Source organism: Chelon labrosus (genome assembly GCF_963514085.1).
Source record: "Chelon labrosus genome assembly, chromosome: 1".
Taxonomy (NCBI): domain Eukaryota; kingdom Metazoa; phylum Chordata; class Actinopteri; order Mugiliformes; family Mugilidae; genus Chelon; species Chelon labrosus.
Window position 1 is genome coordinate 18,907,095 of NC_140337.1, and position 27,467 is coordinate 18,934,561.

General features: G+C 45.0%; 1 protein-coding gene across 1 annotated transcript in view; it reads right to left on the bottom strand.

Moving 5' to 3' along the window:
- Positions 1-25,186, bottom strand: part of nlgn2a (neuroligin 2a) — a gene marked incomplete at its 5' end in the record, with an annotated part of 133,775 nt that extends 108,589 nt beyond the window's left edge. The window contains one exon of the mRNA XM_084547678.1: positions 24,679-25,186. Within this exon, the coding sequence (XP_084403804.1) occupies positions 24,679-25,186 (508 nt within the window). The remainder of the gene's footprint in view (positions 1-24,678) is intronic.
- Positions 25,187-27,467: the final 2,281 nt, after the last annotated feature.

Genomic DNA, 27,467 nt, shown 5'->3' on the forward strand with positions numbered 1-27,467 from the left:
GTGTGTGTTGTTAATATGCTTCTCTAAGTCTAATGGTATGTGTTTACTGTGCTGTCCACATTATAATCAAGCAGTAAATAAAAAAACAATAATCAGCTTTTATCTTTTATAATAAAACGTTAAGTGAACTAGAATTACATCCATGTCATTGCAGGCTCATACTCCGATCAGGCATAACATTACGACCACCTTCCTAAAATTGTGTAGGTCTCTCGTGTGACTGCAAAACAGTTGTGACTCATCAGAGAATGGACATGGGCCTTCTGAGGGTGTCCTGTGGTGTCTGGGAACAGGATGTTGTTAGTGGGGGTCTTTGGGTCCTATGGGTTGAGGGGAGGGTCCTCTGTGGATCATCCCACAGATACGTGATCAGTTTGGGATCTAGTGAATTTGGAGGCCAGGTCAACACCTTGTGCTGTTCTTCATGTTTTTTCTGAGTTGTTCCTAAAGTGTTTTTGTGTGTGCGCCTGTGTCAGGCTGCATCCTGCTGGGGATGGCTGCTGCCATCAAGGAGTGTCATTGCTATGGGGTGGGGGTGCCTGGTCTGGTCTAGGTGGGTGCTACATGTCTAAGCCACATCCTAAAGTTGGACCACTGTCAGTGGTTTTAATGTTATGGCTGATCAATGTTAATATATGCATTGAAGACTTTGAAACAATTGAATTCAAGCATTTTTCCATAACACTATGACGTTGCAGCAAAGCATATGACTTTTAACCAACTCAACTCATTGGGGTTTCATTATAAGATGAGTTTAAACTGTACCTCTGCGTGCATCTGGATGGTATATGACAAATGCCTTAATTGCTGCTAACTGTTCGTAACTTAAAGTTATTTCACTTCTAATATCTTTTACAAAAGACGCAACAGCTGAATCTAAACACCTTGCTATTTCAGGTGTTTCAGAAGTTCACAGAGTAAACATTTGTTGATGAAATTTCCTCACTTTTGGAGAAAATGTGCTGCAATGATAAACCGATTCAATATTAAGCTTGGTGGACACTGTGAAGCCCACAAAATGAGTTCTATAACCTCAGAATAAATATTGTTTTCACCACTAGGAAACAAAACTCCACAAAAATGGATTCACCGGGACATTGTAATGTTCTGCAAAACCCACTTTTTTATTAAATTCCTTCAAAGTCTTCACTATATATATACTGAGCGTGGACAGACATGGATGGAAACTGCAGCTGTAGCTTGACTAATTGGCAGAGAAATGCATGTCTTCAGAGGAAAAGTGTTAAGTTGCCACCTGGATTTAACTAAGCAAACAGGTACGAGCCTACTATTGGATAATTACTGCATGGGTGATTATCTTTCAGCTGGAAACAAGTTATTTAACCCCAACTGATGCAATGAGTAGCTTCTCATTTCTTAAACAACCATGTCTAAAGACACATCCTGTGGTTGTGGAAAAGATGTTAGTCTGTCTGAGAAGGGTCAAATCATTGGCATGCATCAAGCAGAGAAAACATCTAAGGAGATTGAATAAACTACTAAAACTGGGTTAAGAACTGTCCAACGCATTATTAAAAACTGGAAGGATAGTGGAGAACCATCGTCTTTGAGGAAGAAACGTGGTCGGAAGAAAATCCTGATTGATCGGCCATCACTTAAAGGTTTGGTGAAATCAAATGGAAGAAAAACAACAGTAGAACTCAGGGCTATGTTTAATAGTGAAAGTAAGAGCATTTCCACACGTACAATGTGAAGGGAACTCAAGGGATTGGGACTGAACAGCTGTGTAGCCTTAAGAAAAACACTAATCAGTGAGGCTAACTGGAAAAAAAGCCTTAAATTTGCTAGGGAGCATAAAGGTTGGACTCTGGAGCAATGGAAGAAGGTCATGTGGTCTGATGAGTCCAGATTTACCCTGTTCCAGAGTGATGGGGGCATCAGGGTAAAAAGAGAGGCAGATGAAGTGATGCACCCATCATGCCTAGTGTCTACTGTACAAGCCTGTGGGGGCAGTGCTATGATCTGGGGTTGCTGCAGTTGCTCAGGTCTAGGTTCTAGGTCTAGGTTTGGTTGTTTTGCTTATGGAGACTTTGGGTAACCTCCACCTGGGCTGACCATGAGCCGTTGCTAGTGATGCTAACGTTGCCGCCTTTAGATGGGACTATAGTGATTACGACATGGGAGGTTGTGTACACAAACCGCTTGGCATTGAAGTGGTAGCGTCGTGAGAACAAGGGTGCTGGGTAAATAACGGTATCTTGAAGCAGCCGCGGCGGCTCAGAATGCCAACGATCAGGTATTATAATGTAGGCACAGCCTCATTTGAAGGCATAATGTGTAGCAGGTCCGTTTTAATGTAAGACAGTATTATCTGTCAGTGTAAAAGTATAAAAGGCAAAGTCCACATGCCGCTGCCTCATGCCTCATTGTTTGATTAGTTTAGGTGTTGGCTTCGAGCTGTTTGCCTTGCTCCTTCCCTCCCTCCCTCCCTCCGTCTCACTGTTTCTTTTTTTACACAATTCGTCATTCACTTCCTTTATTTCTCTTGCCTTCTATTTCGTTTCCCCTTTCCCAATACGTTTCCCCCCCCTCTTCCCTTTCCGTTTCTGCGCACCATTTTTCTCTCCCTGTCAACCCCGCTCCCCCCCCCCTTCAGTCTCCCGGTGCCTCGTTCTCAAGCCTCAGACTGAGAAGCCTGAGAAATATCGATCGGCGCTGCTCGAACGGGGAGAATCGAGTAGGCAGGGGGAAGAGGGAGGAGGAGAAAGAGAAAGAGAAAAGAAAAGGAAAAGAATGATGGAGAGGGCGGGAGAGAATAAGATGCTGACACGAGGGGATTTCAGAGTGGTGTGGTGTGTGAAGGGGAGGGAGGTGGGGGTGACGGAAGGGATAAGATGGAGCAAAAAACGAGAAGGATGCCGCTATCTGTGCAGGTACGGAGGTCAGGAGGGGGAGGAATTAGAGGGAAAAGTGTGAGCGCGCCGTGTCGAGGGCGCTATGTTACAAATGAGGGCAGAGGAGGAAAGTGTGACTGGAGGGTATTTCTAAAGGCGGGGGAACGGGGAGGTGAAAATGAGGTGGGAGAAAGGGTTAGAGTGAAGAGAAGAAGAAGAAGGAAGGAAGGAAAGAGGTGTTAGAAGAATTTGGAGAGAGAGATTATGTGAATCAGAGAGAGAGGTAAGCATGGACGTAGAGAGCGGCGGGGAGGAGGCAGATGGAGTGACATTTACGGAGCGGTGATGATCGAGCAGGCGTGAAGGTTACAGACATTTTCTCCCCCCGCGTAACGAGACGCACGCTAACACGCGAGGCTCATCGGTTCGTACGCTACGCTGACGAACGCGCACGTGCGACTAACCGCAGGTTCACTACGGGCGCAGTCGATACAGAACGGAGGCTTCCTAGCGACCTAACAGACGGCCGACACGTTGAACGTAATTGGAGATCCTGAGCCGCCGCATTAACTTCTCATAGGACGACTGTTGAAGCCCAATCTTGTGATGCCATTGCTTTGCCACTCCTCCCAAAAAGGCCTCGAGACGCTTTTCCCTCCGAAAACAACAAAGACTTCACATGTGAGTGAATCATGGACGTTACTCACGCTCGTTTGTGCATTTTGTGTTTGAGTAAGTATTCCAATCATAGCATTTTGTTCTTTGTTAGCCCCCGCGACCCTTAACAGGAATAAGCGGGTACAGAAGATGAATGAATGAATGTTCTTTGTTAGATTGCTGTTTGCATCACTTAAGTTGAATTGAGATTACCATAAAACTGGAGGCATAAATGAAGCATGTGGATTAAGGAAGCAGACTTGTTTGTCATTCTTTAAAAGATTATTCATGATTGCAATCTTTTTTTGTGTGGGAAAATCACCCACAAACCGTTTTTTTTATATAAATAAAACTTGAAAGCGTCAAAGTTTGGATCCTGTGTTTAAATGTGCACCCTACAATAGATGTTCATACATCCCGGCCATCGTCAACACGAGCTGCTGAGCTTTCACAGCGACCAAATGGAGACGGAAAGAGAGAAAAAAAAAAAAAAATCCGATAGTTACATTGCTTCGTGTGTCGTACCGTATCCCCAGTGGAAACACTGCATACAATTTTTAATGAACAACACCACCTCCCTTCCCCCCAAAGTCAATACATTGATCTGTACGAAGGTGTGCGGTGGCGTCCCCTGGCAACGTCACGATGTTAAAAATGACGTCTGAAATCCCTGTAAAACATTTAATTGTCCGTACTCATTTAGCCTTCTTCACTGCAAAGTATAAGGAAGCTACACCAAGTTCTTCATAATTCATAACCAGCCTACAGTTGCGTTACTGCCACCTGCTGGACTGGAGTGTGGATCACTACATTTACAGATTTACAGATGCTTTGCTGCATCTCAGTCTCAGCTTTGTTTGTATCTATTTCACATCAGCTGGTGCCTTCAATGCTCCGTTCCTTGGGCTGTTTTGTATATTTTCATATCGTGTGTTGTGTGCAAGCTTGACAAAACTCCCGTAGTCCGAGCCCAGCTCTACACCGTCAGCTAATCTAACACTAGCATTAGCCTCAGCAGCTAAATTGTAAGTCAGAATATCATTTGATAAGGCGTGTCTGCTTAGCGCTTTGCCATTATTACCACGGCAGAAGTCGTGATTGCATTTAAATAGAAATGCCTCGGCTCTCAGCAGAAGACAAATAAAGATTTATCTTTGTCAGGACTCCGAGGTAACACGGGCCTGGAGAAAATAAGCACAAGCTAAAGCAGAAAAAGCTCATTGAGATATCTCCCTCGGATTGTTTAGCCTTGTGTGTGTCTGTGTGTGTGTGTGTGTGTGTGTGTGTGCATGCTGAGCTGGTCTCAATAGACTCCCTCTGCTCCAGAGGAGATAGATTACTGAAGAGACTCTCACCTCATCTCCCATGATACCACGGCTCAGTCAGAACAGCGCCCGCTGTTTGCCTCTCCATGTAAAAGATAAGAGGCATGTTCAGGAAAGCCTGCTTTTTAACCATTCTGACATTTGCAGTTTGGCCAGCAGAGCTGTATGTGCTCTTTATTAGGCTAACCTTTGAAAGGCAAAGAGTCTTTATGTTGTCTGACATGCGGGAAAGGTGGAGAAGGTAAAAGGGAAACAAGAAAAAATACGGAGGGAGGCCGTTACGTCGGGCTATCAAAATGCCGACAGGCTCAGCTGCTCTGGTGCCATTTCGTGTAGTATTTCATCTCTGAGGTAATCTCAGCGGTATATTGTCTTTCCTTGCCTTTGTCCGTGAAAAATACAAAGGGATCAATCTGTGTTTGGGTCTTTGAACAGTCATTCAATCCCGGGGCTATTTCTGCCCCCCAAACAAAGGCCTGTTGGTGATCTGCGCTGTAACCTTCTTGTACGGTCCAACATCACTCTCCATGTTGGCTTTGAACTCTTCATGCTGCTGTCGCACCAAAGCATGTCGCGCCACATGTAGCACGGAGGCCTTCTCCTCTCATCTGAATAGACAAGAATGTGGACGGTGTCAAACGCTAAAGAGACACGAGGCTGTAAAGTGTCTCAGAAGACAGTTGATATAATAATCTGATTATTTGAGTCAAAAACACAAAAAAATGGTGGATTTCACCCACTTATATGTAGATGTACTGATGCTGTAGTTTGTTATATAAATGGACTACAAAACTGTTTTATAAAGAACACATTAGAAGTTGAATCTACTTTTGATTACCGCTAGGCTACACTGATCAGCCATAACATTATGACCACTGACAGGAGAAGTACATAACATCGACCATCTTGTGACGATTCAATGTTCTGCTGGGAAACTTTTGGACCTGGCATTCATTGGTGTGGATGTTACTTAGACATGTAGCACCCACCTAGACCAGACCAGACCAGACCAGGCACCCCCCACCCCATAGCAATGACACTCCTTGATGGCAGCAGCCATTACCAGCAGGAAAATGGTTTAGGAACAACTAAAAGCATGAAGAACAGCACAAGGTGTTGACCTGTCCTCAAAAATTCACTAGATCCCAAACTGATCAAGTATCTGTGGGATGATCCACAGAGGCCCCTCCCCTCAACCCATAGGACCCAAAGGACCCCTCTGAAGGCCCATGTCCATTCTCTGATGAGTCAGAACTGTTTTGGAGGCATATTAGGATGCCTGATCGGTGTATGTAACTGTTGCTATGGCCACTATTCCTCAAAGGAAATACCAGGACACACCCATGAACCAATGACAGAGACAGGCTGGACAGGTAGAAGCATTAATGTCAGGTAAACGACAGTAAAACTGCTGAACACAGTGAATTAAATACAGTTAGAAAAGTTCCATAGTGTCATTTTAAATAGAAAAACAAATCTAACATGTTAGCTTAAATGATGAGGGATGATCCCACTACACAAACAGCAAAACACTCAAAATGGGTACGTCCACTTAAACCAGCAGCCTCAGCACGCCTTCAGAAAACTTTGACTGTCTTTTGACGACCGGTCTGGGAGCGCGGGTGCAGAGAGGCGAAGCTTGTTTGCGGCCGACCCGACGCTAGCCCTCTTCCCCTGCCTCCATCTAAATCCATCTCCTCCTCTCCGGCCAGCCTTGTAAGAGCTCATTCCACCGCGGGCTGCAGCGCTGGGACATTACTAACCAGCGAGCAGATGAGGCAGTGGCCCTAATGCTGACAGAGTGGAACTCTAAGGGAGTGTTGAGATTGGAGCACGGGGAGTAATTTAGGTCAAAAGGACCAGGAGGGACACCAGGATTCAGACACATGCCTATATATATTTATATATTTATATCTAGGTATATTTCTTTACTTCTTTGTGCCGTCATTTGGCTCTTCATCCGTAAATCCTCGCGTAAATCATCTGTGCATGTTCCATTAAAGGAAAAACTCTTAAATATGCCCGCTAACGCCGAGTTATGAAACCATTTTTCCATTAATACTAATTTGTCTCAGTAAGGTCTTCTAAATCGGGACTAAAATCCTGTTACACTTGAACGCAAAAATAAAGGAGACTTCTGGGAAATAAGGCCGAGCTGACAGCGGCGCTCCAACAGAGGAGCACATGTTATGTTAATGCTTTTGGACAGCTCAATTGCCATCTCGAGCTCGAGCCGCAGTATCTCCCTCACGCTACGTCGTACCAAAACACCGACAGTGTGATCTGTTGTGTCACCTAGAGACCGAACCTGCTGCATTCACTGTACAATAAAGTGAGGTCTGGCTCTGTGGACCTGGAAAAGTGTTTGACTGAATGAGATTTAAGCTTAAATATCTGTGATGGCGGTGAACGCACCTACGTTTGACCTCAAAACAGTGTCCTGAGTGTGTTTACAGTTTGCATCTGTTTATGTGGGTGAGCAGCAAAGCTTGGTCTTTGGGTTTCAGGCTAGTTTATTAGTTACTGGCGCTATATCAATAAAAATTTAACTGGTTCTAAGAAATATAGCAATGAGGAAAGTATGAAAATGTGCAATAAACTCTGTGTTGAAGAGGTTTTTCATTGCATGCATCATAAAAAGTAGTGAACAGCAGATGATTGCTAACCCAAAGCTCGCTACTTGGCTTCATGCAAAGTGGATTTAATTGGCGTTCGTCATTGTTGCGTAACAGAGAGTGATTCTGGTGGAGTTATAAAACATTTTTTGTTGAATTCATAAATGTATGAGGTAGGAGGGCAACAGCGTAATCGGTGACGTCAATCACCAGAAGTGTGGACCAGAGTTTTCTGTAGATGCACAACCACAATGTTTCCTATATAATGTTAATACTATGTCTACGCTATTACGTAGCGTGAGAAGCTATTTGTGTTGTTCACTACGTAAACACCACTTTTTAAAACCCTGATGTTTGTGCTCTTGATTTTTTTAGACCACGGAGACGATTATTATTGAAAGAGAGTTGGTCAAAACCAGAAGGAAACGACTCAAGACGCAACGTTAGCTAGCTTAACTTTATAAGCGCTAGCTAGCAAAGTTAGATTGAAAGTCAACTGTTTACTATAAATTTCAATTTATTTAATCTTACATACATTTGCCCACATAATGCCACGTTTAAACAGCTCATGTTTATTATTTATGTACACAAACCGGACAGACACGCGCCCCTCCCCCCTCCAAAAAATAAAAATAAAATAAAAACAGACACCGGGGTCTCATGAAATTTAGTGGGAAACACCGCAACCGCTATGGAGCACAACAGAGATGACGCCTCAGCTTCCAGGCCTCAAATCAACAAGACGGCGGGGTCAGCGCTTGGACTAATACAGAAAGTTTTGTGTGATTCTCAGCTATTGTCTCCTGTTTTGGATAAGAACTGTGTTGAAAGTTAATAATGAAAGTTAAATCCATAAACAGCAGGCTTTTATTAGGCCTGCAGTGAATAACTCCTAACTTTGGTGATGAACAGTATCATTAGGTGAAAGTTAAAGTTTGAAATGGTTGCTTAATTCATGGATTTTACAAGTTATTAGAAGAAAATATCTGAATAAAAGGTGGAAAGGTTCATATTATAAATAGATTAACTGGTTGCTGCAGCCTTTATACTAAGTAGTTAATTACATATAAGAGAATAATTTCAGACAGAGGCAGAAACTATTTGTGTCAATGCGTCGGGTCTGTTTTCTGTGGCGCTGTCCGTGGTGCTGAAATCTGAACTGACGCCAGTGTGCTGCTCACGCTGCCACCAAACGACTGACTGACTTCACACTGCATGGTGGTAGTCCAGCGAGGGGAAACTGTTTTTGGACCGCATTACGGGACAATTTGAGGACTAAGTCAAAAACCCGAAGCGTTTCATCAAAAAGAATTCAGGAAACGTTTAGAATCTGAAAACTGGATAATTTACTAAATACAAAATAGCAGTGTGGTATTTGTCCACGTGCATTAGTCAATGTGAGCGGTATAGTTATTTACTTTACTATAAGGTCATTATTTTTAAAAAAAAAAAGACTAATCACATAATACAATATATTTACAGCAGAGGCGTTTATAGTGTGACTCCTGTTTATGTCAGGTGTATTTCTTACAGTGCTGTCCCAACTATCAAAAACTATTTATACAGTATATGGCACACAGAATAAGATTATGAGTTTAGTATCAGTCCGTCTTTAAATTACAGTAACACAGAGGATATTGGATCTATTGATCTAGTTCATATATAGGAATACTAAACAAAATGCCGTTGAGACGTTGCATTGTGTGGGCGAATGTACGATTAAATAAAGTCTCAGTCAATAAATCCAATTTATAGTAAGCCGTTGACTTTCAATCTAACTTTGCTAGCTAGCTCTTATAAAGTTTAGCTAGCTAGCTAACGTGACATCCGGAGCCGTTTCCTTCGGGTTTTGACCAACTCTCTTTAAATCTCCATGGTCTGAAAAATCAATAGCACAATCATCAGGGTTTTAAAAAGTGGTGATAACGTACATTTTTTATCAGTGAACAACACAAATAGCTTCTCACATGCTACGTGACTTGTCCGGGCCGGTGAGCGACAGGTGTGTGTGGAGAGTCTCGGGGGAGGCGGAGGGAGCAATAGGAAAAAACAACGCAAGCACAAGTCTGTGTGAGATGTGCAAAAATATTTCCGATTCGTTATGAAACCATGGCGGAGTGAATCAGACCCTGGCTGGCCGCCACAGTATTAACATTATAAGGGAAACCCTGTCTTAGTTCACTTCTTTAAGACTTCTGCCTTTTTGTGAGGATGTTATTTCACCACGAACATCACGCCACACTTGCCACATCACGTGTTTTTGCACAGCATTCGCGTCATCATTCATCTGTGTGTGTGCTAAATTAAGACCGCGTGCATGCGCCCAGGTGTTGGAGCCGCACAGATAAATTGAACCGCGCGGACTTTTCCATCATTAATGCTCAGCATCTGTCCGAAACCCGGCAGCGCGCCTCGCTAACCAGTGATGAATTGCATCTCAGTGACGCATTGACTTTTTCCCGCGTGAGCGCGTCGTCGGACTTGTTCCGCGCGAGGCCGGGGCCTTACCTCTGGATAACCTCCTGCTCTCTATCAATCCCTTCAACCCTTCCTTCTTTTAATCTCTCCTTTTTTTTTTCTCTGCTGTTACCATTCAGTGTTGTGGGAGGCACTGTGAGTTGGAGGGAGGGGGGCGGCTGGCAGAGGGAGCTTGTGTGTTTGTGTGCGGGAGGCGTAATTTGCATTCGCTGCCACCGGGCACCTCAGCCTCAGAAGCCCTGAAGAGATGGCCCTTTGAGCTGCATTGAAAGAGACAGAGTGTGTGTTTATGTGTGTGTGTGAGAAAAATAGAGAGAGGCGGATGCGAGGTAGCGACACACCTCATAGTGTAGAGTGAGGAGCGCTGTGTGTCCCGCTGCCAACAAGTGTTCGGGCCTCCGTGTGTGTTTGCATACATGTGCATCTGCGGCAAGTTAGCCTCGAGGCGAACCACGACCATTATTAATCCCCAGACAGCTGAGTCCTGCTTTCTTCCCTGTTAGCCTCACAGGTTGCTGGGCTCTTTGATCTACCTATATCTCCTTTTCTTCCAAGGTTAATAACAAGTACACTCGCGGCCTGAAAGCGTGATTTGCTTCCGTGCCCAGCTTCCACGGATTGATGGTAAAAGAGGTACACGGGATCCCGTTATGGTCTAATCTGTGCTGTAATACCTTACAAACAAGCGGCTCTGCGTGATTTCTGTTCCAATAAAGTGAAAAACTAGTCAAAACAACAACAACAAAAAAAGCAAATTTAAAATTGTTTCATATCAGTTTCACTCAGTTCAACACAACAATTCAATATTTCTTCCAACGCCGAACCACGTCTTTTATATTCTCTTATCTCTGCCGAAGCATTGCTCGGTAATTTCCACAACGCCGTTAGTCTCGCCAACAACGCGGTACCGGGGTAGCTGACCGCGCCGCCCTGAAAACGGCCGACTCAGCAGTTCAAAATGTGAACGCTATCAATAAACCGGAGAGGATTAATTATAAAACGCAAACACGCCGAGAGCTGGGGGCTGTTTACGAGCGTCCGCTCCCTCCAACACATTATATGAATCCTGTTTATGTTTCTGACTGAAAAGCGCCACCAGAAAGTCACGACGGAAAACACAAGGAGACCAAACGGGAGGAGATATTCTAGAAATAAAATACAGCAATGCGGTGTTGACGGTCCAGGAGACGTCCTCAGAGATGTACACCCCTAGGAACTTGGTCCACAGCAGCACAGTCGGTGGTCAGTGGGGGGTGGGGGATAAATAGTTCGGGAGGTGTTGGACAGAATACGTAGATGTAGTCATAAGTTTTGGGCCTTTATCAATACTAAGTATGCAAAGTTTGGACTTGTGTACTTGCCAAGTTCAGCTTTGAAGTACAGAAGGGATAACTGGAAAGTAGCGTACTTGATGATGCCAGCAAAAAGGGTTCGAGGGATACCCGGCCGTCCAATGTCCACACAAGTTACTTCCCAATGCGTCCTCGATAACATAAACACATCTGGGGCCTCATGTACGAACGTTGCTTAAGTACAAAAATGTTACGTAAGTACTCGCTCACGTAAAACTGTCATCAATGTGAAAACTATTACTCCGACCGATCGGGACTGTGCCGGTCGACCCTGAGCAGATCCATGCAAGCCGCGTGGGACGGAATTATCCGCATGTCAGCCAGGTATATCAGATTCCCATACAATGCATCTGAACAGGTCAACATTAAAGAGCAATCTGCAGCAAGAGACGGTTTTCTGACTGTAATCAGAGCTATCGACTGCACACACATTGATATAAGCGCCCTCGCATGAATTTGTAAATGTCAACAGGAAACATTTTCATTCGATCAGTGTGCAGATCATACGTGATGCGGAAATGCAAGTAAACATTGTGGCAGCGTGCCAAAGAGGACATTTTACGCATCCCCACTCCAGTGAGTAGCGTCTCCAATTCTATTTCTGTGAAGTTCTTCTTCTTTCCCGTCTTACTCATGCTTATGTTTTCGTTTTCTGATCGCGCAGAGATGGGAATCTCAGGTGCAGAGTCAATTTAAATATAATTTCCATATTTAAAATGGGCGTGGACAGGGAGGAGTCGGGTACGTTCAATCGGGATGTACAAAGGAAATGTGCTTCGAAATGCTTCTAAATCTGAACTTACGTCACGATTTAGAAGGAAATCTACGCAACTGTTAGTACATGAGGCCCCTGGGCTTTTGGATCATACTTGGATCAGATGCGTACTTTGAATTGGACCGGTTTTGGACAGTGAGTGGTGACGTTTCCCAAATCTACAAGAACACAAGTTCAGACAAGTACAGTGCACTCACAATAAAACGCCTTTTTGTTTTCTGGTTTGTTGCAGGACTGTCCAGTTAGGTGCAATTTGTTATTCTCTTTGTATTATAGTGAAATCCCAACGGTGCGTCACCAGACCCAGATTCTGATGAGAAACCCGACTGAAATCCGTCACCAGGCTTTTGTGTTTCCCTAAACGTACATGACTATTAACAATTTAGAATGCATTCGGGGGTAAACATGTAAGCAAGTAGTTTTTATTTTATGCTTCCAGCAGTCAAGGAGCAACATTAGCATTTATTTAGAGCCTTGTTCCTGGCCAGTATATAATATCAGCCCAGTCTTGGATTAACTGCCTTCTATTCTGGTCTCCATCTCCCCTAACGGGGGGGGCTTAATTGCTCCCTTAAGTCCACTATCCAGTTTCTAACTTTGGCTGAGCAGGTAATGTTGTGGGGCTGGGAAACTAAAACACTCAGCTAAAGACTAGAAAGCTCTGTAAGAGGGCAGAGGGGATGATAACTGTCTCAGGTCATCACAACAGTGACCACCGTCTCCATATTACACACAGTTTGCTAATTTAGATTAGCACGCTAACAATGTTAGCTTTAGCACATCCTTTACACACATTTACACTTAAAAGAGACACGAGAAGAGAGAGTTTAAGTGTTTTTGTTCAGATGGGACGCGTTTCTCTGCATAACTCCGTGCATGTCATTAAGGGTGGTGTTTAATTGATGGTGCGGGGTGTATCGGACCTCATCAAACCCCATTAGATGCACTTCATCACTGCCCAGGTTAAATCAAGACGATATTCAAGATTTCGCTGGAGCGCCGCAACCGAAGCCAAGCCAAAAGAACGCGGATAGTCAAAGCCTGAGAGCTTATTATTTAAGTACCGTTGTAAAGTCAATTCACTCTCCTGAGGCAAAAAATAAATAAAATCATTTAAATGGACTGTCTGCTGCTAAATCCTATTTCTGCCTTCATTGCTCATCCAGAGCGTACGGTGACGACTGGGAAGCTGTGAGAAATTCAGAGGAGAGGGGGGGGGGCGTAGGGGACATTCTTCAGAAAACAGGGAAGGATTGAGGGCGGAGGGCATGAAGGTAAAAATGGTGGGAAGAGCGTCTGGATGAAAAGAGTGGCAATGCATCAAGGAGAGGAACAGGAGATGAAAAGGAGACTCGATCAAACCGATGACCCACTTGAACGCAACAAAAAGAGTAAAAACACACCGCGGAGATTAGAGAGATCATGTGATCCACACACACACACACAACGCTGCACACACCCACTGGATACTAAAACCCACACACACACACACACACACACACACACACATGCATCAACACACATATTCCTGCCTCTTTCTTTCTCTCCATCTCTCTGGCTTACGGGCTATAAATAGCTGGAACTGAGCTCTTGCTAATTCCTTCATTCAGAGTCTAGTGGAAAGGCAAAAAATGCACGCGGCCTTTGATGCGCGCCCCGACAGGAAGACACAGGAAGTGGTGGATGGTTGCCAAGACGATCCCTCCGCCTCACTCCCCCCCCCCCCTTCACTCCTCAGTCCTCCCTCCTTCCCCGGTTGGTTGCCATCTTCTCTTTTATGTCAGCGTAGCTCGCTAACTGCACCGTTGATCCTTAAGAGGCTAACCGAAGGCTTTCAGAATGTGATCGATATCGTAATCTGGCAGTGCACTGCGGCTCAGTCGGGAATATGCGAATAATTTCTCTAATTACAGTCATTAGCGGTATCTGCATTGGGTATTTTACGTATAATGACTAGATTCTCTGCTCTAGCACAAGATCCTGCTAACTAGCTCGCCAGCTAAATTTGAAACTGCGTGTTACTTCGAGGGAGCCTTTAGTTATCTGAATACATTTGTCTGAGGGGCTAGAGTGATGATAGTTTATACGCTATGTCGTATTTCCCAGCTGCACTGAAGCTGGTAACAGATGCTAAGTAAGTAAGCTAGCTAGCTAGGAGGAGACATACTAGCTAGCCGTGTTCCTCTTCTTTTGTTGTGACAAAACCAATAACATGGGCTTGAAATCTACCACTGAATATAAAAGGCATGCAGTGTTTTCAGCCAGTCCATGCAATTAACACTAGCTTAAGTGGCTAGCAAGCTAATATGTGTTAATACCAAAGGCAGTGTATAAAGATGGACGGCAGAACTGCTCCTCTAAAATGAAGCCAAATCAAGTAGAGCTCCCCCTGGTGTCTGGCTGCAGTATAGGTCATAAGCTCCACCTCCTCCATGTTAGTGGGCGGGACTTGGGATGAAGTAAAATACTAAAGTACACTTTTTTTTTTTTTTTTTTTTTAATCCAAGGATGGTTTCTGCCATTTTAGGTAGTTAATATAATGTTGATGTATGTTCAAGTGTCAATTTTAGTTTAGTTTAGTAACAGGATGTGACAAGTATAGGGACGTAGTGACTACCGTAGTGACTGCTAGTTGCCATGCCGACCGTGAGAGTTGTAAAAAATAAATATTAAAAAAATAAGTACAGTGTATAATCCAACATTTCTTTGTAACTGGTGGAGGTAGAGCAGTCTATGGTTAATACAGGTAATAAATGATTATTTACTGGGTTCTGAATTGTTATGCTGCCTTCAAATGTGGTCGCATTTAACCTGTTTGTGAGAAAAGTTCATATGAACAGGGCTCTCTTGAGGTATTTACTATAAATAATAATATTAATTTATACTGTACTGATCCCCGAGGGGCAACTATGTTTCTGCTGTTTGACCCATCCATTCGTTCACACATTAGTGTGTACCGGGCTGCAGCCTCTAAGCAGACCGTGCCTAGGGAACAGTTTGGGGGTTACATTCTTGCTCAAGGCACCGCAGCCATGGACACAGGGAGCGGTGAACCTGGGACCCTTCAGTCCCAAGCTGCACCTCTAACCACTACTCCACAGCTCCCTCAGATCCCCCACAACCTTGGAAAGCCTCAATAAGTTCATGAGTCGGGACATGTTTGGTGTTTACTTATCAGGAAGTTCACTAGTAAATGGTTAAGTTAATATATTGCAGTTTAGTTATTCAGTGGTTTCTTTGTAGTAGTACGATGTTAATATTCCCAACAGCCTCATCTATTTCATCATGCCTTTGGCTCAGTAGGTAGATAGGTAAGTTGTCCTCGAACCAGAGGGTTAGTGGCTCGATTCCCAGAACGTGCTACACGCCGAAGCATCCTTGAGCGAGACACTGAACCCCCAATTGCTCCCAGTGGATGGGAGAACCAATTTCAGGTTTCTGTTGGTACTCAAAGCGGTATATAAAAACAAGACCATTTACTTTTACATTTCCTAGATGTAGTTACCTGGTCATTAGCTTGCTAACTGTCAGACTCGGTTGGTTTTACATGCCAACAGTTGCCTACTCAAGACTTGACGGTCAATAATATCCACTTGAACGTCAGTCATTTTATCTCCACCGCTTCCAAGTCATAACTTCAAGAAGATGAATTTGAAAGCAGCATAAGTTTTGTTAAAATATTACAATATAATGATCAGTACATTATGGTAATACAAGAATATATACATTCCTGGGGATTTTGTTCCTCCGTTTACCACTAATTTCTCTCCAGTTGAGTATATTCTGATATTTTTTTTTTTGCAATAATTTTAGGGCCTTAAGTAAAATCTGACTATACATGACTTCCCATCTATCATGTTGTCAAACCATTTTCCCCGCTCAGATGAGAAAATCACCAGTGGTGTTGTCATGTTCCAGCCGGTGGGCAGAAACTCGATGAAGGAACTAGATTTGCAAACTAATTTATCTCTGCCGAGTGACCGACCATCTCGAATGGCAGAAGACACGCACTTTAATGAGGTAAAATGTTAAGTCGGAACTTAAAGATTTCAAAACTTTCCAAACCGTAACCAGATTTGAAACTAGAGTACAGTACATCCCACACGCCGAGGGGAGATTCTCAGATAATGCTTTCAAACCCAAACACAGGCTACGAGATTGGAAAATAACAATCCTTATATACACACACACAGCACAATGTGAAGATCATCCATTCTTGACAGGCTCGTTTCACATGCAAAGACACACACTGCATGCCTGAAATGGGTTCTCCCGTTCTCATTTCTTTGTCTGCGCAGATTTATCTTGTAAGACACGTTAGCCTCAGTAGCTCTGGACACATTTCTAATAACCTCTCCTCCATTTCAACAGTCTGTCAAACCCAACGCATGCGCTAGCTTAGTAGTCAGCAATTTAAAAAATCCACTTTTCTCCCTTCCCGAGCCCATGCCTCGCCTTGAATATAGTAAGGCCTGCGCCGCAAAGAGTCACTTTACAGTCACCTGATTTTAGCAAAGAGACAGAGTTATGTCATCGCCGGGGGGGCGGGGTGGGGGGGGCTCGGCTTGGTGTCTTTGCTGACATGTCGAATGCTTTTTGTCATGTAAATGTCCGCAGTTTAATAAAAAAACGCTCACATTAAAATTTAAATGAATACCTACAAGTATACCCAGAGGCACAAGATCAAAGGCAGCTGGATTTGCTGATTTAGTCTTGAAGAGTTTCTTTTTTTTTTTTTTTGCCACTCTACCAAGAGGTTTCATCAGTTCTTAGGGGTGTATGTAATCTGATTATTTTGGCTTAACCTCAAGTCAGTTACACGTCGTACATTTAATGTTCAACTCCGCCGATCATTATAAATCCCCTCTCTCTAGTCAAACTCAGCAGTTTACATGTCTGTTTTTTATCCGTCTTCGTTAGCTACCGGCAAAAACTATTTCAGGGTGCTTTCACACCTAGTTCGTCGCTCCGAAAACCAAAGGGTTTTCCCTCCCAGATTGTTTCATCAATCGCACTCTATGCCAGAACAAATCAACCGCAGCTGAGGCCAAACACTGTATAAAGATAGACGACGGAACAGGCCCTCAAAGCAAGTAGAGCTCCCCCTGGTGGCTGCCTGCAGTATAGGTCATAAGCTCCGCCCCCTCCATGTTAGTGGATGGGACTTGGACCGAACTAAAACACTAAAATACACGCCAAATACATTTTTTCAAGGATGGTTTCTGTAATTTTAAGTAGGTAATATGATACTGATGCATACTCGATGCAAGTGTCCATTTTTCAGAGAAGTTTTAGTATTTGACGATGTAGAAACAGGATGTGACATCATGTTCACTGCAAGTTGCCATGTCAACCGCTCTGTGAAGAGATCCTGTGGGACCGTGAGAGTTGGAAAAAACAAATTAAGCAATACATATAGTGTACAATCCAACATTTCCTCATAACTAGTGGAGGTAGCGCAGAGCGTAGTATTAATCAAATGAAAACGCAAGTGAGTCCGGAGGAAGTGTGGTTGGGTCATCAATATCGTGGCTCCACTCTTGGACCGTATTGCGCAGACTTTGGCTCCAAAGTTGCAAGATGGCGCTGCCCACATCCCGGGTAAAATAACGGCAGTTTGGCCGATGCAAGGAAGTGGAGACGCATTGTCCATATTTATATACAGTCTATGCCTTAGACCAGTCAGAAGGGATGGTCTAAGATCTCTTATATTCACTCTCCAAAGCAGCACTGCACACACTGTACACAACCAGAGAGCGTCTTCTCCTCTGTAGGTGTCTGACAGCATCGGTCCACCTTCAGTGTAACTTCTCAGCACGCTTGATCAAACTGAAACACGTTGTTCTTGTACAGAACACAGCAATCAATGCCAGCGCCCACACTCGCCGCCGAGGCTCCGGTTTCAATTCAATTATTTCCTGAGATTTCCTGCAAAATTACGACCACTAACAGAACAGACCGCACGCGGTGTCGAGGGCATGTAAGAGCGTTGCCTCGACTGCGCCGGGAGCACAATCCCAACCAAGGTTAAAAAGCAACCGCACAACATATTGCATCACATTACTGAAGCGCCCTAACGCTCTAAACATCATTACCTTACACTCATATAGCCTCAACCAGACTGTCGGGTTTTTCTTTTTCATCCTAATTCTGGCAACGCATCCCACAGAGAAACTACACAAAGGGCCTATCGACAGATTTCTGAGAGCTGAACTGAATGCTTTGTAAGATCTTTTTAATGCTACATGAGATTGGACTGAAGGCCAATTTAAAAACCAATTAGCGATATTAAAACCGAGTGAAAACCATTATGACTGAAAGCTCTGAAAGCAATTTCCTTCCACGTCCTTCACTCTGACACTGCACCCCGCGAATTTGGGAGTCAGTTAGCTGCATTTCGCCCTAATCTGAGCCCTACCTCTGTTACTCAGCAGCAGGTTAGCCACCAGCTGGATGATAACCACAGCTGGTGGTGAGGAAACTTTCAGAATTCTCCTTGTCAAAACTTTTCAACTACAAGCAGACATCCTGTGCATCGTGGCCTTTTCTGAGCACATCCCGGATCCCCCCTAGGTGGATGTACGGAACAGTTGAAAGGGAGTGACCAACCCTTGCTGATTTGATTCTCTCCTCAACACCCCTCCACCTAAAAAAGAGGAAGACAAAGGCTTCGGCTGAGAAGGCCAGCCTGCACACCACCGCGCCTCGGGTTAGAGAACAGAGCAGAGAGGAGCAGCCGGAACAAAGGAGAAGGAGAACGGGGAGGCGAGGAACAAGACGAGGCGCAGACAGAAGCAAAGACGGACCCGGACCACAGGCTGCATGTGGCCTTCTGCTCTGACCTTCATCTCCCGCAAAAACCACCTGGAGACGCACTTAAATCCCGTCTCTGCCTCTCGTTGCGTCCTTGTCTTTTTTTTTTTTTATTAAAGGCTCTGGTTTGTCTCTCTCGGTTCTGCCGAGCAAGCTCACATCAAAGGAAACTTTCGGGGATAGAGAGAGAGAGAGAGAGAGAGAGAGAGAGAGAGACGGAGGAAAAAAAAGAGTAGATTTCACACGTCCCTGAGGAGCTACAGGCACCCATGCTGTTTGTAACGACTATTGTTCATTCTAGAGGAAGAGTATTCTGCCAGCAGATAGATGGTGATCTATTTTCCCCCTATCATCTGCTTTTTCTACCATTTTTTTGTTCTTTTGGGATGATTCTAGAAAGATATAAAGAAAGAGATGAGTTTTTTTCTGGCATCAGAAGCGATATATATCATATTTCCACTGCTGCACGCTGGCACTTCTCTGTTTTTTTTTCTCCATTATTTATCTGTTTGTTTTTATCCGTTTCATTCATTTATTTATTTATTTATTTATTATCTCTGGCTTCTTGACAACGCCTGCGTCACGGGCCCCCAGCCGACGTGCGCATTATTGCATTAGTATTGAATCCTTCTTGATGAATCTCCTCAGAAAACTGAAATATTGCAGAACGGGGAGATGTGGGAGCTTGAGCCTGATGCGCGGAGATAGCTGGAGCATCGGACGGAATAATTTATGAGGCTCGCAGCCCGCACCCCCCCCGCAGCTCAGCTGAAGAAGCGCGCAACTGAGGTTAGTGGTTCAAATCCCTCAGGATTTTCTGGCAAAACCGATGTACGCCCTCGACGAAGGGACTAATTGAACAGAACCAGCAGCTTAAAAGGCGCATTTGAACAGCTTACCAGGGTTAAACTTCCAGCCTACCACCAATAAAGGTCTTTTAAGAGAGGTAGAGGCTACCTTAGCTGCTTTCAAGACCCATGCCGGTCCATTTTTGTTTTTTTTTATAACTCTTAATTATTTATCTTACAATACGGCCGACACCAAATGCAAGATTTTTACAAGCAATCCAGTTCCGGGTCGTCCTGCCTGCGGCCACACTTGCTGCTTTTTAGTCTCACATTCATGCGCCTCCAGAGAACCCTAATCGGTCTTGATTGCGGTTTTTGTGGCAGCGACCTGAGGAAAAATGTCATCCGAAAGCTTGCCTCGGCTCGCGAGACATGCGCGCTCTCCTACTGTAGATTGGACGGATAGGGGGATAGAGGCTGAGAGAGAAACAGCTCGGAACCAATCAGTACTTACACGTCACGTGGACGGTTCAGAAGTAGTTCGGAGGGGAAAGGTTCTCGCAGCACCTGTGTAAAAAGCACCTTGAGGTAGATGTGTTGGAACATAGCTACGGAAAATGATTTCCTGGGATGATCAGTTGAAAAAATGGGATGAATTATTCATTATTTGGGGGGGAGGAAGAAAAAAAAATGAAACCATTAATTTGCCTGGCCCAGGGAGAAACGCTACACGGTCGTATCTGACCATCGGCTCACCACTTAAAAGAAAATCAGCAAATGAATCCAGCTCTGGTTGATTCTGGCTGCCCATTAAGTCCGCTGATGAGATAACCCTTGTTCAAAAAGAGAGGCTTTTTACTAACTTGCCTCTGCTAACATCAAAGTGATGGTTCCTTCATTACTTCTATGCCCTCTGACTAACTGCAAAAAGCACGGCTATAATGGACTCTGTATGCCGGGAAACATTTACAGCGAGCTCCCATTTGGAGGCTGCTGAGTCAAGCTCCTCCAGCTCGTTCACCACGAGGGTTTTTCTCTGCGTTAACGGCCGCCGACTGCTGAGAGAAGCATGTGGCTCCTCTGTGGGCCCAAGGCGGCGGCAGGGGCGGCGGCGGCGGTGGCAGCGGCAGCAGCAGCCGGTCCTCCCCTCGCCTCGTCCATCGATTCAGCGTGACTCTGCAGGAGCCAGATGAAAACCTCTCGCTATGATTTATGGGACGTCATCTCCAGGGGGAACCGGTGGAGCCCCTCCCTCCCGCGCGCTTGGTGAGGGCGCCGGAAGGCATAAACAGTTCCCCTGGGTCCTAAAGCCTGACATTAAATACTACTACAGGGACGAGGAAACAAGCTGTGTTATAATAAACACATACATTCTATTAGTGTTCCAATTACCACCCAATTCATTCTAATGGAGGTACTCAAAGAAAATGAAAAGGCCCATCCTTCACTGTAACTCAGATGGTGACAACTACTTTTTAAGGTACTTGGTTGAAGAGCTCGCTACAGTTCTATGTATTTAGGTTCTGGTTCTCCATGGTGTTGAGATCAGGGCCAAACCATCTGTTGCAGGACTCTTTGTTCCTTAATGCTAACTTTAGTTCTTTAAACCTATGTTTGTTGTCTTGTCTCCTTGTGATACTGCATTTTTGGGAAACAATCTGACTACTACAGTATACACCGATCAGGCATAACATTATGACCACCTTCCTAATATTGTGTAGGCCTCCCTTGTGCCTCCAAAAACAGTTGTGACTCATCATAGAATGGACATGGACCTTCTGAGGGTGTCCCGTGGTGTCTGTTGTCTGTTGTTAGTGGGGGCCTTTGGGTCCTATGGGTTGAGAGGAGGGGCCTCTGTGGATCATCCCACAGATACTTGATCAGTTTGGGATCTAGTGAATTTGGAGGCCAGGTCAACACCTTGTGCTGTTCTTCATGTTTTTTTGAGTTGTTCCTAAAGTGTTTTTGTGTGTGTGTCTGTGTCAGGCTGCATCCTGCTGGGGATGGCTGCTGCCATCAAAGAGTGTCATTTCTATGGGGTGGAGGTGTCTGGTCTGGTCTAGGTGGGTGCTACATGTCTGAGTAACATCCACATGAGTGAATGCCAGGTCCAAAAGTGTCCCAGCCGAACACTGAATCATCACAAGATGGTCAATGTAATTTACTTCTCCTGTCGGTTTTAATGTTGTGGCTGATCGGTGTATATTATCTATGAAATGTCTAAATAATAAGTGTGTCGAGGCCCACGTTAAAACTTACATTTCAAACTCTATTATAGTGATATATTGAATGTAATAAAATGTAAAAGCATTATAATTCTCATTAGCATATTAGATTAAGCTGCAGTTTGTTAAATAGCAAAGTTGTAATTTTACATTGCGAGATGATGAGCTGTGTTTTCTTGATTTGTCCCCAACAGTGTTTCAAATTCAGACACATATTTATCAGTGAGCGCCATGAAATTAATAAGAAGAAAAACAAAAATATGACAACACATGGCTAGCTTTGCGACTTGCTAAGCCTTAAGTATTAATTAAAGAGCCACGAGGACGCGCCAAATGTTAGCGTGTTTGTTCATCAGCGAAACAAACACACACGTTCGTGTCAGAGTGTCCCACTTTCTTCCGTTTGCACTGATTGCGGCATTAAGAAGTAATTCTCCCGGCTTAATCTACTTAAAATTAGAGGAGGTTTTTAAGGATTCTGTCTTAAGAGTGTCCTAAGATATAAAAAAGAAAAAAAGAAAACGGCCTGGGGAGAACGAGACGTGTGGTGTTCACGTTTTCAAAAGTGAGAAGAATGGAAGGGCAGAGAGTCGGTGTGTGTGGTTACGACAGTAGATTGTGTTATATTTGTAAGACAAAAAAAAAACACCACCACCTCCTCTCCTCCTCCTCTCTCAGCTGCACATGTAAAAAAAAAAAAAAAAAGATGATTTAAAATCAAAGCCTGAGGAAAAGCAGAGGAAGGAGGAGTTGGGGGGGTGGGTGGGCGAGGGCAAGGAGGAAGACAACCCTGGGGCTGCTGGGAAACTGCTGAGGCCAGCAATGTCATGCCTGAGTTGACCACAATAAATACACCAGCAGAGATGATGAAGGATGGGGGGGGAGAAAGAAATGAGTCCATATGTTGCCAATGCTTTATTTCTAAAAATAAAACATGATGTATGTATTTATATATATATATATACTAATTAGGCATTCACAGTGGTGAGAGTATCTCTCTAAGCTGCACGCACATCGCAACACTGATGAATGAAGGTCACTGTCAGGAGGTGTTTTTTTACAGCTCTGTGACATTTCCAGAGACTGCACTTTACACCAGCATGAAAGCCAGTGGCTGGGAGTGTGTGTGTGTGTGTGTGTGTGTGTCTCTGTGTCTTATAAAAATCTGCATATCCACCACACCTCGGAAAACACACAGAAGAAAAGAGTTGTGAAACCGGACGGATGGATGGCTAGAGCTCCATATGTGCCCGAGGAGCTATAAGCGGCCATGACGGGGTGTCAAGGGCTGGGGGGGAGGGTGGAGCTGTGAGGCGGCTAAAAAAAAAAGTCAAGTGATGGAGGTTAGACTGAAATTTGAAAGACACGCACACTGACGTCCACACACAGACAGTTAGAGAAACAAATAATACGGACAAACATGCGCTACCTCTGTCAAAGCACACAGTCTTTAGAGGTACATGTATGCGCTTATAGATGCATCTGAGCAACGTATATTTAGCGACATTCGGCTAAGTTTCTTTTTTAAAAAAAATGTCCAGTTCGCTCTGACGTCAAAAAACTTCTCCAACTGGAACCTGCCAATGCGATTTTAAAAGGCTCATATTGGAGACACAGAACTGAAAAGACAAATGTGAAAGCCCTATTATAATAAAACCCCTAGGCAAGGAGAGAGAAGGGGGGGGGGGGGGGGGGGGGGTGATGGAAGTCTCTACTCTTTATGTCACACCTGCAGACAAGATTGGATATATTTCTCTTTCACCGCTCGCGCATATAATACTGCCTGGGCAGACAAAAACGCTGAGAGAAGAGGGTTCTTAGGAGTTTAAAAAAAGTACACCAAGTCAAAAGTCTTTTTTAGAAAAGTGCTCCGGCCCCTGGACTTTCGTTCCCTTGAATGGAACGTACCATAAAACCAGCGAGGGGGTAGTTGACTTCTATTTATTTTTTTGTCTTTCTGTGGAGTTTTGAGCGTATTAATACTTTTTGATTAAAGCCCCGTCTACACAGTCGTGAAAGAAACTAAAAAAAAAAGAATAAAAAACAACTTTCCACCTTAACTATGTTCTTCGACTGTTTACTAAACCCCTCCCCTACAGTGACTGTCCAGTCATTGCACTGCAATCGTAACGAGATGCGGGAAGCCTGTCAAGCTTGGATTAAACACTGCGTTTAACATACTAAGCTGCGAATATTAGCACGTGTCGCTAAGTAGCTCAGCACCTACGGTAGAAAGAAGCATTGGCTCCGTAGGGTTAGAGGTTAAGCGACTGTACTGTAGCGGGCTGGTCCTGCACGGAAGCCACTTTACTGTATATCATTATACAGGCTGCCGTTAAGAACCCCGTACTGGAATTGGATTGGGAGCAAATTTACACTCTAGCAATCCCCAGCCAAACTCATTATCTGACGCAGAACGCACCAAACGGTTTGTCCTCACTGTACAGTAACTGCCTATTATCCTGTAATTGTGCAATATAGATACAATAAAGTATAAATCTAACCTCTGTCTGGCTCGTCTAAGTGTAATATGTGAGTTAAGCTGATGGTAAAGCTGGACGAGGTCCAACCAGCTCATGAAAATTATATGTAAAGCTTCAACCTGTTGCTCAAGTGCAACGTTTGCTCCTGCATGAGTACATGAACTAGCTTGACAGGTAGCAGTAGCAGTAACCGAAGGGGCGGGGCTTAGTGAAAAGTCAACTAGCTAATCCCTCCTTTTGCCGTTTCTCACAATAACCCTCAACCCCCTCCCCCCGCCTCCACCAAGCCTTCATGTCACCCTGTCCACTCACCATCCTCCGTGGGCACGTAGACGTTGAGGTAGAGGCAGTCCTCGCTCTGGTTCTGGATGTAACCCGCGGCCACGTCCAGGTTGTCCGTGAACCACACGGGCAGCATTATCTCCGGCAGCACCCCGTGGACGTTCTGAGGGCACACGGGGGCAAACTGCGTGGCGTTGCGGATCTCCTGCCAGGACCCCGGGGCCTCGGGCGGCTGGAAGCGGCGGTCGCCGATGGGCGCCGTGGCGTACGGCACGCCCAGGTACTGCTCCACGGGGCCGAGGATCTCGTTGTTCAAGTCCTTCTTGATGCCCCTGAGCTTGCCGTAGTTGGTGGTGACGATGGGGTGCTTCGACGGATCCATCTTCTGGCTCGAGGCCAGGCTGAGGAGCAGGAGGACGCCTAGGACGCTCATGAAGTACCAGTCTGTCATGAGAGTAAGTGGACGTGTCCTAGACCACAAACCCCGCCGACTTTGTTTACTGAGAGCAAGTGGAAGGGGGTACATGGCTGGATTCATACTGTTCAGCCACCTGCTTCTAGTCTTTTCGGGGAGAACTCTTGTCTTTATGAGACAATGTGGATTATAACCTCCTATCTGGAGGGTGACGCATAAGAGGGGGGATTAAAACAACAAAAGCAGGCGGACGGTCCGTAAAGAGGCGCTAAAAGGAGCTCGATCAAAACCAGGAGAGCTGAGAGACGTTGCTGAGGGAAGGAGGGTCCTTTTGAGGGGGGCTGGAGAAGGGGGTCGGGCCTTGGTGCGGGTGCCAGGTCAGTGCTGATTCTGAGCGAAGGTGATCCAAAACACTTCCTCGGCCATGGCTCTGTTGCGTTCCATACCTATTCGTCTTCTATTACCCAGATAATTGGATTGATGATGAACCCTGCAGAATGAGACAGAGGAGCAGGAGAAGGAGGGGAGGGGAAGGGAGGGGAGGGGGAGAGATTTGAAGGAGGCCGGAGACGTGAGAGAGGAAAAACACGAAAAGAGAGGAGGCAAAGGGGGACGGGGGGGAAGAGAGAAAGATAAGAGAGATTATAGCTTATCTGAAACAGAAATATACTCCATTAAATGTTGTCGGTGCAACATTTTTTTTTTTTTCCTTTCAACTGCTGCCAAGCAGAAGACATTTCCTGAATTGAAAGCAGCATTGAAATGAGAAGACAGTCTAAATCTGGGGTGTTTCTGGGGGGAGATCAAGGCAACAGTTGTGGGAATGCTTCATGAGGTGATCAACGTATTTCGCTATCCTTTATGAAATCACAAGCCGGCCTCAGGAGGAAGGAAAAGCAACTCAAACAAATGCAATTACCGTGATTGTCCCTCTGGTGTCGGCAACGTGATCTGACCTGAGGAAATCTCATGTCTACTCAGTGCTGAGTGCGCGTTTCTGCATGTCTCTCCCTATCTATTATTCATGAAAAACCCTTAAATTGGACATGTTCTGGTCCGACCTGTACGAGGACAGGGACCAAATCCCTCCGGGTGAACTGCACTCAACCCGCCAGCTTACTCTCAGTACGTACATATGTCTCTGCAGGGCGCTAATATATTGCACGTAGTCTTCATCTAACAACGCTGCCAACGATGCCTCCATGTTTACGCTGATCAATTTCCTAGAGGCTTCGGGCGTCGCTTTTGGAGATAACCGCACAGCGGACAGGGAGGACGAGGAGTCGAGGCCGGAGATTAGGGCGAGCCTTTCACTGCCCAGCAAGTTCAAAGGTCAATAATCTGCACATGTAAGCAGCTTATAACAGCCCGGGACACTTTCTGGATCTATATGCACACAGCGCACACATTTGCACGCAGCCGATCCACACATGAATGACACACTGTACGCTCATTCATGTAATCTACGGCTGAAATGTGCAAATCCTCATGTGACAAGACGCCGAGTCGGCAAATGGACGAGATTATACTTTGGTAATATTGTTGGGGTGGTGTTATGTAAAGGGTACGGACCGCCGCGGCAATAATGAAGACAGAACAGGAAAAAAAAATATCTCTTTTATGTTCAGCCGCTACTTCAGTCTTATCGGATTTATTTTTTTTTAAATTCACCAGTCACCCTTTTTCACACTCTCTTTTGCTTTATCACAACGCCATTACCGTCTCATTTAAAGCCGTCATTAACCGTGTTATTGCATCGCCTGCGCCCACCGAAGCGCCTCTGTATTTTTGTTGTCTCTCACCCCTCCCCCTCCCTCTCATTTCCAATAAAGCCATCTGAATTCGAAAGTATGGGAGTTAAGTGTCCCGAGGCAAGGCGGCAGATAATTAGAGTCTATAGGCTGATGAGCAGATAATAAGAATAAGGAGGCTCATTCATGGTGTAATAAAGTTTTTATGTACAACAAGCTCTTTGAGGGGAGGATGTGCTCAGGCTCGTAGCAGAAAAGTGTGATGAAAACAGATTTGAGTTTTTTTTCTTTTTTATTCCAGAGAGCGGTAATTGCGAGCGAGTCCTCGGCGTCGGCAATCGCTCATTGTCTTCTTTTGCTCCAGCGCGTTCAGAAGAGACGTACTGGTGCCTTGCCTTTGTTCCCCTCTGCGTGGACTTTGTTGTTCGGCCCACGCGCCCATCCATGTGTGCGCCTGGGTGTGCGCCTGTCTTGCGGAGGAGCGGGCAGCGCGGTGTGCGCTCTAATTAAGCCGCGGAGAGTCTGGAGGGCCGGGCCCTGCCTCACAACCGTACGCGAGAAACGAGCCCTTCACCCACACATACCGTCTACAGTACCATTAAACTTTCATCCTCCAAAATACATAAAAGAGACTGGGAGATTTGAGAGGCGAA